Source organism: Megascapheus bottae, chromosome 2, assembly GCF_031878675.1.
Source record: "Megascapheus bottae isolate mThoBot1 chromosome 2, mThoBot2.hap1, whole genome shotgun sequence".
Taxonomy (NCBI): domain Eukaryota; kingdom Metazoa; phylum Chordata; class Mammalia; order Rodentia; family Geomyidae; genus Megascapheus; species Megascapheus bottae.
The window spans coordinates 57,034,421-57,047,574 of NC_143510.1; the positions used below are offsets into that span (position 1 = coordinate 57,034,421).

The following is a 13,154-nucleotide window of genomic DNA, read 5'->3' on the forward strand; positions in this document are numbered from 1 at the left end:
TAAAAACAGATCCACCCGTTTTTGTTTTATACAAAGGAGGGCACACTGAACAGCGTGCTTCACACTGAAGCATTTATCCTAGGGCTGCCACGTGTCAGGGAACCGGCTGGGCAGGTACTAAGATACATAGATAACAGAATGTGGTCTGGAGTTCACTGGAACGTGCTGATAGCATGGCAACACAGAATTTCAAGTTCTACTAGGAACTGCAGCTTCAGGCACAGGTCACTGAGTGCAATGATAGACATTAATAGAATCCATGGTAGGATCCATGATCACACACATTCCTCTCAGGAAAAGAGCTTATTCCTGTTGAATTATAAAATGGTCTCATGTGGGTTGGATATTTTCATTTTGTTTCTCTCCATGAAATGCCTTTACCTCTCCTCACTTCCTCCCTTCATCACACACACACACACACACACACACACACACACACACACACACACACACACACACACACACACCATACATGCCCACATATTCTATGCAAGAAGAATGACCTTGATTTTTCTGTGAGTTATTCCTTCTTGATGATAAACTATAGAATGCTAGGGAAAAGTCATTGAAGATTCTTTTTAATGTGAGTTAAAAAAAATTGGACCTCTTAGCACTGAGTTGAAATGTAGTACTTCTCAGAAGAATGCAGTGACTCAGCAGGTATTTAACTGGGCAATAGGTTCAAAGCCGAGGAGGCTTTGAATCCATTGCAGAGACCAGGGTCTCTGCACCAACATTTCAGATCTCTGTTCATTTTAGGACCAACAGCCTTCTTTCAGCTCAGCTGTGTACTACTGTGTTTGCTCCTCATCGGGTCCCTCAGAACTACTGATGGCTTTTGCCACCTAGGCTCAGGCTCTGGGTGAGATGACTGTAGCTTAATTGTAGTGAAGCCTTGGAGTCCTTTCGACTGGCAAGTCGAAAACTGACTTGTGGAATGTGAACTTCTTGGCGGAGCATGAGGACATGAGAGCTAGGGGGAGAAAATCAGGGATCCAGCGACAGTGCCCCTCGCTGCAGTGTAGTTCTGCCTGAGTGGTTAAAACTCACAGTTCTGGCTGCCTCATCTACCAAATGGATAACAGCCAGGTGGATGTGCCTGTTTTTGTCATCTATAAAAGGAGTTGGTGTATGTGAAAGGGTGAAAAATTTCCTCATAGGAATGGAGGGGGAGACTATTTTCACAAAATTGACTTCTGTCACTCATGCTCACCACAAACCCATCTTCCTGCTGCCAACCCTGCCAACTCCTTGAGCTTTGGAGATGGGTGACCTAAAGGATGATGGCTGTGAGGCTCTTTTAAACTGTTAAGGCCTTAAAATCATGAGCAACTGAGTGGAACATACAGATTGCCACAGGCTATGCCAAACAAGAAAGGAACACAGCCTCCTCCTCTTAGTCCAGAGTAGGGTGTGTGCCTACCTTCTTGCCTTCTCCATATATAAGGGGGAACTTCAAGTCATCGTCCTCAATGGTTTTGTATGCCCTGTAGGAGGATAAACAACATTTTAAAAAAAAGGTTGACACTCAGTTAGTGACCTCTGCCCTGACACAGGCGGCTTGGCACTTCATTTTCCCCATGACACCATCCACTTACCATGCTGACTGTCTTTTTTCTTGATAGTCATTCTCCCTACAGAATTGTGTGTGTGTGTGTGTGTGTGTGTGTGTGTGAGAGAGAGAGAGAGAATATTTTAGCAAACTAGAAAACACTGCTTTCATATGTCTGAAGAATGAGGAAGGAAGTTGGCATTTTCAGTTAGGTTTCTGTTTTTACTGTCTGTGCATTAAGGATTCGACTCAGCCACAGCAATAAGATTCTCCTCACTGTGTAGCTGTGAGATAGAGCAGTGCTCAGAGGTGAACAGAGTGTGAAGCTGCCCCACAAGCCAGCTCTCACCTTCAGGGGCCAGTTACATTAAAGCAGCAACACTAGAATGCCCGGGGAAGGAATATTTAAGAGTCCACGTGACCTTAGCATGGTATTCAAGGTTGACAGAAAATTCTTTGCTTCACAATAGCATTTAGATAGCCATTTGACACCCAGGAAAAAAAAATCCAGTTTATGCTTCATGGGTTTGTTCCAGACACGGCTGTCTGAATTCAATGGCCAGTAAGTCATTTGCTCATAAGCAAGTTAAAAAGCAAACACTATGTCCAACTATTACCCATATCTCCTTGAACAAAGAGTGTCACCTTTCTCGTTTTTAGTTTTCTCATCTATAAAAATGAGAATAATGCATTGGATGTAAAGAACTTGGCCTGTGTTTGCACTTATTAAGAGCCCGTGTTAGTAGCAGCTGTTGCTGCTATTTAGTACATAATGAATATTAAGTTATTAAGAAGAACAAATAAAAGATGGAACAGGTTAGGTGATATAGATGCTTTACTAAGATAATGCCTCCTGAAGGCATAAGAAAAACGAATTTTAGTGTTGCAATCTTACACATACTTAAGACAGCTAGAAAGCAGTGTTGAAATCCCAACATGGAAGCTTTGAGGTACAAAAGAATGCAACATAATTTAGAAAGTATGCAGCCCCAAAGTTAAAGCAACCGTACTTGTGTACTTTGTTCTTTCCCTGGGTGGGAATGAAGGGCAGAGAATGTGTGAGGTTTGGGCATCAAAGGTACCTAGGTTCAAGTTTGGCCCTTCATTCATCAGGCAGGGCTCACTTGTGGGCTGTTCTGAGGACTGAAGAGGGGTCATGACGAGCAGGACTGAGGAAGTGCTTGGCATAGTGCAGGCTGAGGGCCAATAAAGCCAGTTGTTGCTGCTGCTCCTAAAAAGTGAGCCCTGAGGTAATCTAGGAATATTTTCAAGAAAGGAACTATACTATTTCCTTTCCCTGAAGCTATCGGATTAACTCAAAGTGGAAATAGCCACTTTGATGTTTTATATACTCCGATGCACTATTTTAAACAATGTGGTATACAAGTCACTTGGAAGAACAAATAAAACTATTATTAGAAGCCTGCCCCAGCATGCAGATTGATGGGGTTTACAGATCCGTAGTTCTCCACCTTGGCTCCGTACTAAATCACATGTAAGGGCTATAAAAATTCTTGATGCCCAGGCATCAGCAATGAAAGCAGAATATCTGGGGAGTGAGACTCAGATTATTGGGAGTTTTTGGAGCCTTCCAGGTGACTGCAATGTGCCACCAAGGTTAAGATCCCTGATGCATCTGTCAGATCAGATTTGAAATGAGCAATAAGCCTCTCACCATCTTGACCCTGAAGAAGACAGACACATAGCTCCATGGAGGGGAAGAAAACGGTCTGAGAAAGATCTGCAAATGAGCATGAACTGGACTTGAGATGCTGTGTGGAGACAGAGAACAGTTCTGACTAAGAGCATGTGGTGAGGACCACATGTAGGAAAAGCACTGCCCTGAAGCTGGAAGACAGAGACAAGTAGACCTTGAATCAAGGACAAGAAGTTCTTTAGAGCTCACTCAATGTCGACCAAGAGGTTTAAAAGGACAGTGACAACCCTGTTCTCTGATACCACCACAGGCCTAGGCCATTGAATCCTCTCAAGGAAGAGTTCTGGAACATGACTTCTATATTACAATAGCTCTAAAAGACAACTACTTGCCCTGGAGATTTTATCCAGCAAATACAAATATTAATATTATACTTTAGCTGCTCCTGCTGCTTCTCCTCCTCCTCCTCCTCCTCCTCTTTCTTCTTTTCTTCTTCCTCTTCTTCTTCTTCTTTTTTAATTTTTTTGGTGGGTCATAGGGCTTGAACTAGGCCTGGGCACTGTCTCTGAGCTCTTCAGCTCAAGGCTACCTCCCTACCTATTGGTCTGGATATAGTCCCGGAGCTCTTCAGCTCAAGGCTATTACCCTACCATTTTGCCAAGCTCCACTTCCCATTTTCTAGAGGTTAATTGGAGATAGTTTCAGGTTCTTTTGTGCCTGGGCTGGCTTTGAACCTTAATCCTCAGATCTCAGCCTCCTGAGTAGCTAGGATTATAGGTGTGAGCCACCATGCCTGGCTAGCTTCTGCTTATTTATCTTCAGGAACAACAAAAAATTAAACACAGAAATGACAACCTTGGAAAAAGCAAGATTTATTCTGTTGTTACCAGCGTTAGATTTTAATAAAATATAAGCCCTTGCTCTTCCTACAGCAACAAATGGCAAGGATAACTATAAGAAGAGAAAATACAACACTTTCTCCCCGTCAGTCTTCTGGGTCTTAAGAACAACAAATCATAAAAAAGTAAGTGTATTTCCATTCACAAGAGTCTCAAGGAATAATGCAGGATGTAGTGGGGACTGTGTGTATAGAATGAGAAATATCTGAACTTTCATTCTCAACACAGAAACACACACACACACACACACACACACACACACACACACACACCTTCCAGAATTAAAACCAGAAAGCTGATGAGACATCGTATGGCAGAAAACAATATAATTATGAGCAGAAAACAATAATGAAACATATATGGGTGTCGTGCAGTTATAGAGACTATGAATTAAAAACAAACAAGACTGCATATAAACAAAACAGGCCCTAGTCCATAAAAAAGGAGGATGTGAAGAGATTTTTCTTGGCTCATTTCCTTTTCTAGTTTATGTTGACACAGTAGATACTTTAGTCTGAATAGAGAACTCTGCTGCTCTTACTAATTTTATCTTGCTAATTTCATTTTTGAGCCCACCCAGAGCTTTTGGAATTCAAGTCCTTCTATCTAAAATATGAGCTCTCTCTTATGCTTTGACATGTTTAGTTTGAAGCCAAGTGGACTACGCCATTACAGACCTTCCTGCAGGCTGAACTACAAGACATGAGGAGCTATCAACATTTCTTGGAGATGTGTGAAGGAAAAGTTTGCAATTCAAAAACTACTTTCAGTACCATGGTTCCGCCTTATGAAAAAAACAGTTTCCTTCTTAATGCAAATGGTAGATGGTAAAAAGCTTACCAGAACTCTGTCTAGTAAAAATGCACTAATGGTAAGGCTCAACAGTGGAGGGCAATAAAATATTAAATACTTAACATGGGAATATTTAGGATTTAGAAAAGAAAAAGCTGAAAAGGGTTCCATGTAGACACTGGCCTTGTTGACTGAGCCTCTTCAGGGATAGTTCTCAGGCTATAGGAAATCTTAACAGACATTATCTACTCTGGGTTTCTCTCTCTTATCCAGAAGGCTAAGAGAAGAAACTTTCGGATTTCTTGCAAAGTTAAAATATAGCTATGTGTGCTGTTTCCATGATCAAGCAACCTGGAAACACTATCCAATGGGGAACTACTTGAACTCAACTTACCAGTGAATCTACAATGTCCACACCCTTTCATCTTTCTTATACCAATTGATTTTTTTCTCCATAGTATCTATCGAACACCATTTAACCCTTGAAATATTTTGCTTCCTTACTTCTCGATTGTCCTCTCATTCCCCATGAGTTTTGTGAGGACAGAAATTTTTGGTTTGGCATTTAAGGACACTTACAAGAGTACCCAGCATATAATGGGTACCCAAGAAATAGTTGATTGAGTGAGCAAAGCAGTGAATACTACCTTCCTAAGTAGAAGCATCAGGTATTCTCTTCTTTGCATACACATTTACACATCATCCTCTTCTGTGTAGCCCAACCAGAAGGCACTCCTTGATCTGGTCTTCACAACCTTGGATGTCTTTTGTTCTATTCTTGAGTCGCTTCCCCCTAACCTTTTTGTTTCAACTATTTTTTAGGTAAGGGTTCAGCATAGACAACACAGCAAGATCCCCTTTCAAAAGAAAGAAAAAAGATGGAAGTGGGGGGAGAAGGTGGTAGAAGAGGAAGAAGTAGGAAGAGGAAGATCCTTCCTAGTCCTTGCTGCATTCTCTTCCACCCCCAACCAGTGCTCTCAGCTCGACTTTCACTCACAGGCCAGGAGCCCAGAGTTCGTGCTTTGCATCACCCACAGATTACTTCCCACGATCTCTCTTCTCTCCTAACTCATGACCTTTAACTAGAAAGAGGAAGAGGAAAACCACTTGCGCCCCTAAGACTGAATTTCCTTAGCAAAGCATCAAAGTCATTAAAAAGAATATGATTCTATCTGGGGGAATGAAAGGACTCTCTCCCTTCTGGGACTGCCTAATCTCAACAATCCTCTTATACAGTTCCAAGGACAAGGACAAATGAGTCACATTCTTCCGCTAACCTCTCCACTTTGCCTTAGATGCCTCTCCTCCCCTGAGGGAACTTTCTTCTTGGACTCTCTCCTCCCTCCTGGCAGAGTCTACTGATGCGTTAAAGCACACTAGGCTTGGAATCAGAGGTTTCCAAGTCACATTGCAATCCTCACATGAACTTGCTGTGGAACTTGGGGAGGGTGCTGAAGCTGCCTTGAACTTGCGTCTTCAGCTAGATACTTCTTCACAGGAGAGTTGTCGGGATTAAAGGAAAATGTATCTGGGGAGGTCCTTTATGAAGGAAACTGTACTAGTTAATCCTGAGTTGTGGCTTTTCAGTTCGTAGGAACCTATTGTCAGTTTTTCTTTTTCTTTTTTTAGTCATGGGGCTTGAACTAAGGGACCGGGAAATATCCCTGAGCTTTTGTACTCAAAGCTAGAGCTCTAACACATGGTTCCACTTTCTGTTTTCTGGCGGAGATAAGAATCTCACAGATTTTCCTGCCCTGGCTGGCTTTGGACCAAGATCCTCGGATCTCAGCCTCCTGAGCAGCTAGGATTACAGGCATGAACTACCAGGGTCTGGCTTTTTAATTTTCTTTTCTTTTCCTTTTGTCTTTTTTTCTTTTCCTTTCTCTTTGCCTATTTCTCTGTCTTTTCCCTCCCTCCTTTTCTCTCCCCTTCCTCCCTCTCTGTCTCTCCCCTCCCTCTTCCCTGTTTCTCCTCTCTCCCTTATCTGCCTTTCCTTCCTTCCTTCCTTCCTTCCTTCCTCTCTTCCTTCCTTCCTTCCTTCCTTCCTTCCTTCCTTCCTTCCTTCCTTCCTTCCTTCCTTTCTCTCTTCCTTCCTTCCTCTCCCCTCCACTCTCTTTGAGACAGAACACATATCCAAAGAAAACCTCCTTCTTGCTACATAATTGAACCTCCCCAATTTAAGCTCTTTCTATCATTGCTAAAGATTTTAAAACATGAAGTACACAGGCAACTTTATCCAGAAAAGTCCATTGTCTGGTCCAATGTGAAACCTGAGATTCTCAGAAGGATGAATCAGAGATAACAATCGACTGAGGCTATTGCTAGGTTAGTTTGAAATAGTCTTAATGGGATATTTCCCCTCTTTAGCTGGAAGCCCAGAGTCCCTCCAGGAGGGTCGGGAAAGATGCAGGCAGCATCTTGTTTTCTTCTCAGCAGAAACGAAGTACTAGCCACAAAGAGGCACTTTTCCCAGGGGCTTAGATGGAAGGTAGAGATCGAAGTACCTTAGTCTTGCTTTTCCAATCCTGTCTTTCTAGGACAAAGTCTCAATACCAGCTCAAATCTCAAGAGGCTCAGGAAGAAATAACAACCAGGCCTGGCAGGTCCAAACACACATGTGCCTGGAGCCCAATGACAATGGTGGCTTTTAAGAGTTTGGCTTGACCCTAGCTAAGCAATTCTGGAGTCTAGAGTCTCAGAGACTCTACTCCTAACTCCCTGACTCACCTCTCCACAGCCAGCCACCTCAGACCTTCCTGGAAAAAGCAGTGTAGGACTGGGCAACTACCTCATGCTTCCCTCCCTGCCCCCCTCCCCCCCAACCCCGCCCCAGCTTTCTATGAGCCATCAGTATTTCCAAAGACCCATGCTTGACCACAGAGTTCCAGAAATGGAGGCTGCTTCCTGTTTCTGGAGATGGCCCTAGCAGCCAGCCAACTCTTCTCCTCAATGCCTGAATGTGTGCACATGTGTTTTAAAGTCACAAAGACAATTTTGCTATTTGAGTGGGTCTTACAATATTTTTCAAATGTCTTTGAAGAACCCTCTTTTTTTTCTTGGCTTGAATATTCCATTGAAACCTCTCAGAAATTGCTCATAATTACCTGTGGATGAAAACTTGGTATGTAGGAAAGATGGACTTCAACTGTCAGGGACAGTGAATCTAGGCAGGTGTAACAAGGGCAGGTTCACATCAGAGTTTGAGTGAGGATGGGACTGTCCCCAGAGAGGCGACAGGGACTAAGAAATATCCTATACCCAGCAAGTAGTTTGAGGGTTTAAAGTACACTTTATATTATTGTTGGTCAAGTTCAATTTCTCTGCTATGTGCTCAAAATGTGTAACAGGCAAAGTTGTATACAAACCTAAGTTTGATGGATCATATTCTGACTTACTGGGCTCCTGAATTTAGGGACAAGTAGATAATTTTAATGGGTCTTTAAGGGCCGGGAGTTTGGCCTAGTGGTTAAAATGCGTGCCTAGCATGCATGGGGACCCGGGTTCGATTCCTCGGTACCACATACATAGAAAAAAGCCAGAAGTGGTGCTGAGGCTCAAGTGGTAGAGCTCTAGCCTTGAGAAAGTCCAAGGACAGTGCTCAGGCCCTGAGCTCAAGCCCAGGACTGGCAAAAAAAAAATAAAAAAAAAAAATATATATATATATATCTGCTTAATGGGTCTTTAAATTCCCTGGAAAAATTCCCCAATGGGGTGAATTTGAAGCTTCCAAAACAAATGCTATCTTGCTGTCTTCCTTTGGTCCCTTGCTGTCTGTCTTTTAAATGAGATGGTGGCTCTGAACAAGTGGGATGCATTTCTGTTCACGTAGTCCAACAAGTTTGATCCAGGCACACACAATATGTTTGACTTGTCAGCAAATGATTCTTATTTGTTGACTCACTGGTTACATGTGATGAGAGGAAAACCTCCACATTTCCTTAACCATGTGAAAGGAGGAGCCTGCTGGCCTCTCCAAGAATGCTTTTTCACAATAGGGTTTAAGCTCTGGTCCTGGAGAGCATCTCCTGCTTAGAAAGGCTGACACCTCATCCCTGGGACAATGCTTGCCTCCTTTCTAACTCCATTGGTATGCACGCTTCAGACTCAGCGTCAGTTCTGGAGTGGAAAATACTCCTTCCTTTCTTTGGGCCTAAAGCCTTTTCTTCTTCTTCTTCTTCTTCTTTTTTATTGTCCATACTTTATTCCACTTGTATGTTTTAATTTAAACCCCCAATGAATAAAGCATATTTGTCAAAATTAGGAAATTGAGCATGCACATTCTAGCCAACTATTTCTAATAGGAGTCATACCCCCAAAACAACCTACCAGATTAGTGGATTTTCACACAGCGAAGTTATTTATAAAGGGTACTTTCAATTTTCCATGTAAATTATTGACTTCTTCCTAACTTCAACAGAGCCAAGGAAGATTTGACAGCCTAGCTTCCTTTATTTCTCTTTCTGTAGGTAACATTTCTTGGCAGCCATGCACATCTGCTTTGGTTCTTACTATGGAGCGTATTAGATGAGCCCTCTCCCACTGTCAAAGTCATTCTCTGTTGGCCTTTTGGTGATAACAAGATAAGGCCATGAGATTAGCATGCACTGCCACCAGCTGCAAAGATTGCCATTAATCTCTACCCGAAAGACTATTTGATCACTCTCATCAAAGCACAAACAGCTAGGCATGGTGATGCATGTTTGCAATCCCAGGCTGAGGCAGGAGGATGACAAGTTTGAGACCAGCCTCAGCTACATAGTCTCTCCAGCTTCAAAAAAATTCAAACAAACAAATATAGATTTGGATGTATTTCTTCTGATCTGGCATAATCATTCAAGTTTTTCATTTATTAAGTTGGGATGTTTCACACATCTATTTCTCTTCCTCTGGCTGTTTTCCTTTTTATCTGTTAGTTACATGCAAGGACCATGAATAGTATTACAGATTCCATTCCTCTGATCATTTCACCTAAATCTTTCTACCTTCATTACTAACTTGTCATTGTGGAGAAATTGGGCCTACATGTTCTCCTTAACAGGGCACTTGAACTATATACATTAAGAATAAGGAGACTGGATTGGCAATGGCAATGGATCAGCAGCCCTAATAAACATGGGATTTTCTTAGGGTTAGAATGACAAAGCTGATGTCAAATGTCAAAGAAAGGGGAAATTTTAATACTCTCGAGTTACACATGAAATATAGGACCAGGAGTGTGGCCTAGTGGTAGAGTGCTTGCCCAGCATGCATGAAGCCCTGGGTTCTATTCCTGGGTACCACATACACAGAAAAAGCCAGACGTGGTATTGTGGCTCAAGTGGTAGAGCGCTAGACTTGAGAAAGCTTAAGGACAGTGCCCAGGTTCTGAGTTCAAGCTCCAGGACTGGCAATACAAACACACATATGTCACCTTTTAACTTTGGGGCTGTAATGACTGAGGTAGATAACTGCTGAATTAGGATGAAAATGCAAAAACGATAAAACAGAGGAAGCACTGATTTTAGATTAACTTAAGTCTAAATGGTCATTAAGTATACTTCCAACTTACATTTCAAAGTTCTAAGCATGAAATCTAAATCGGACATGTCATGAGCTCACTTTTCTAGTTGAACATGAACCTGAAAGTTGTTAGAAAGATCCACAAGATAGTGAACAGCAAGCCATAAAGTAGGTGTCCTTGTGAAGACTCCAGTAACTGCACTTGTATTTCCATCCTGGCTCCTCTTCTGATTCTCTGGTGGTTAAGGATTTCATGGAATTCCCTGCCTGGGATGGTTTTGAATAACAATCCTCAGATCTCAGCCTCCTGAATAGGCAGGATTACAGTATAAGCCACTGGGCCTGCTCATTGTCCATACGTGGAATGAAAATGATACATGATCTGACCCTAAGAGTTATACAATAATATACCATTGGTACTATAGTAGGAATATAGGAGGGAAAATGAAGTGGAATTCCAGGTATTCTCTTTAAGTATAGTCCTAAATTGATACTGTTCTTTACACATAGGATGTATAACCTACCATCCATCATCATTTCTCCAGTGATATAAATAGGAGCCAACTGACCACCCCAATTTTCCTCCTCCAATGTATCAGGCCTCTGGGTGGCAAGCAAGATGCAATAGAGTTTTCGGTTTTTTCTTGGTCTATTGTGTGCTCTAGGAAAGTTGATTGGATTAGAGCAGAGGTTTCACACTTTGCAACCAGTGATAAGACACACCAAATTTACAACACAGTATCTACATATACATATATCTTAAAATATATCTTAAATGAAAAGATTTACCCTTATTTGTGATATATACTTAAATGTTTTTTTTTCTAACCTATGCTATTGAATCTGTTGAAATGTGGACACTAAACTGACTTTACAACCTTTAAGGAATTCTACCTACAGTGAAATTTGGTGGAAAGGAACAGACCTGCTGTTAGTAAATTCTGTCAAAGCAGATCAAAACAATGAACCCACTAGAACTCAACAGGACTCATTCCTAGTATTTGCTGAAAACCTATTGGGTGCCAGATACCACTGGCAGAATTATGAAGTTAATGAAGTTAAATAAACTGAAGGTTGACTCACAGGTCCAAGTGTAGTAGCAAGAAAAGGATTTGTAATTAGAAATAAAAAGAAAATTCCTTCAGACATTTGAAAATTAAAAAAACAAACAAACCAACAACAAAATCATGTGCATGCAAAAAATCAATAATATTTCATTATGAAACATTGTGAAAGATGCTTAGAGAAATTCCAGATTTACTGACTCATTATTCTCTTGGGATACATGAACACTGGAGAGCTTCATATTCTAGTCAGTAACATTAGATCTTCCCAAGCATCTGAATCCATTACACCATTTGAGACCACAAATGGAGTGATTTCTACTTTCTCAGAAGCCTTTCATTCTGAAACAAACATGAATTTTATTATTATATATGTGTGTGTGTATATATATATGTATATATATTAAGAGACCAAGTCAGTATATGCAAATCAGGAGAAGACCAAAACTGACCACACAGCTAAAAATGGTGGTAACAAAACAGCACACAGATTGTTACGGTCAGGGTTCCTTCTGTGTAGGCCAGGTGCTGTCCCCTATCGTACTTAAATTACAAAGCTCTCTGTCCTCATATTTGTATCTGAGCAAGGGGTTTTGTAGACACTCCCTTTCCTAGGAGAAGACACACTTGTGACTCTACTCTGTGACACAACTTAAAAAAAAAATCCCATCCAAGTGTCCTTAAATGGGTGATACTACACTGGACAGTTTGAATACCTCAAAGCAAACCTTGGTGCATTTCAAGTTTGTTGTGTCTTAAAGGAATTTGCATAAGCCTACATATAACCAACAACACTAACATACAAAATAGTTCCTCTCCACATGCTTGAATTGTCCAAGGAAATGAGCAGGCTTGTAGAATACATGGAAAATCTATAGGAGAGATATAGTGCCTTCTCTGGAGTTTCCTTAAAATAGGATTCTATAAAGAGGCTGGCCCACATGTCCTCCTCAATGTAGTATCAACTGAGTGTTTCTGTTCTGACATATCTATACATTTCCTACTTTACAGGAGTATAGAACTCTTAAGAGTGGGAAAATACAACCACATTCATTTTCATCATTCTTTGCATTGCAAAGTTCCCTAAGGATTGACTCCTCAATGTAGTATCAACTCAGTGTTTCTGTTTTGACATATCTATACATTCCCTACTTTACAGAAGTATAGAACTCTTTTTTTTTTTTTGCCAGTCCTGGGCTTGAGCTCAGGGCCTGAGCACTGTCCTTGGACTTTCTCAAGGCTAGAGCTCTACCACTTGAGCCTCAGCACCACTTCCGGCTTTTTTCTATATATGTGGTACCAAGGAATTGAACCCGGTCTTCATGCATGCTAGGCAAGCACTTTAACCACTAGGCCAAGCTCCCGGCCCAGAAGTATAGAACTCTTAAGAGTGGGAAAATACAACTGTATTCATTTTCATCACTCTTTGCATTGCAAGTTCTCTAACGATTGACTCTACTTACTGATCTCAAGGATTGGCTTCATTTTCACTTTATTCTATGGCAGCACTTACTCCAACAAGTCACTTCTAAGAGGCTCCTATTAGGGTTATTATCTAGCTGATACACTGCAATGTGAACTGCCTAGGAAGGTCAAAACACTGACATTCTTCTCTTCTGGTGGGCAAAGGACTGCTTGAGCCTTGCGAGTACTCCCAATATGCTTCTCAGGACCCTGCTGGGGATCTCTAT

At 41.5% G+C, this 13,154-nt stretch overlaps 1 protein-coding gene across 7 annotated transcripts in view; it reads right to left on the minus strand.

The window, feature by feature from the left end:
- The window catches only part of Ppm1h (protein phosphatase, Mg2+/Mn2+ dependent 1H), a 199,276-nt gene that overhangs the window by 32,382 nt on the left and 153,740 nt on the right, over positions 1-13,154 (minus strand). For all 7 annotated transcript variants that reach the window (XM_090327879.1, XM_090327900.1, XM_090327884.1 and 4 more), the window contains one exon: positions 1,424-1,487. In XM_090327879.1, coding sequence (XP_090184005.1) covers positions 1,424-1,487 — 64 coding nt within the window. The remainder of the gene's footprint in view (positions 1-1,423; positions 1,488-13,154) is intronic.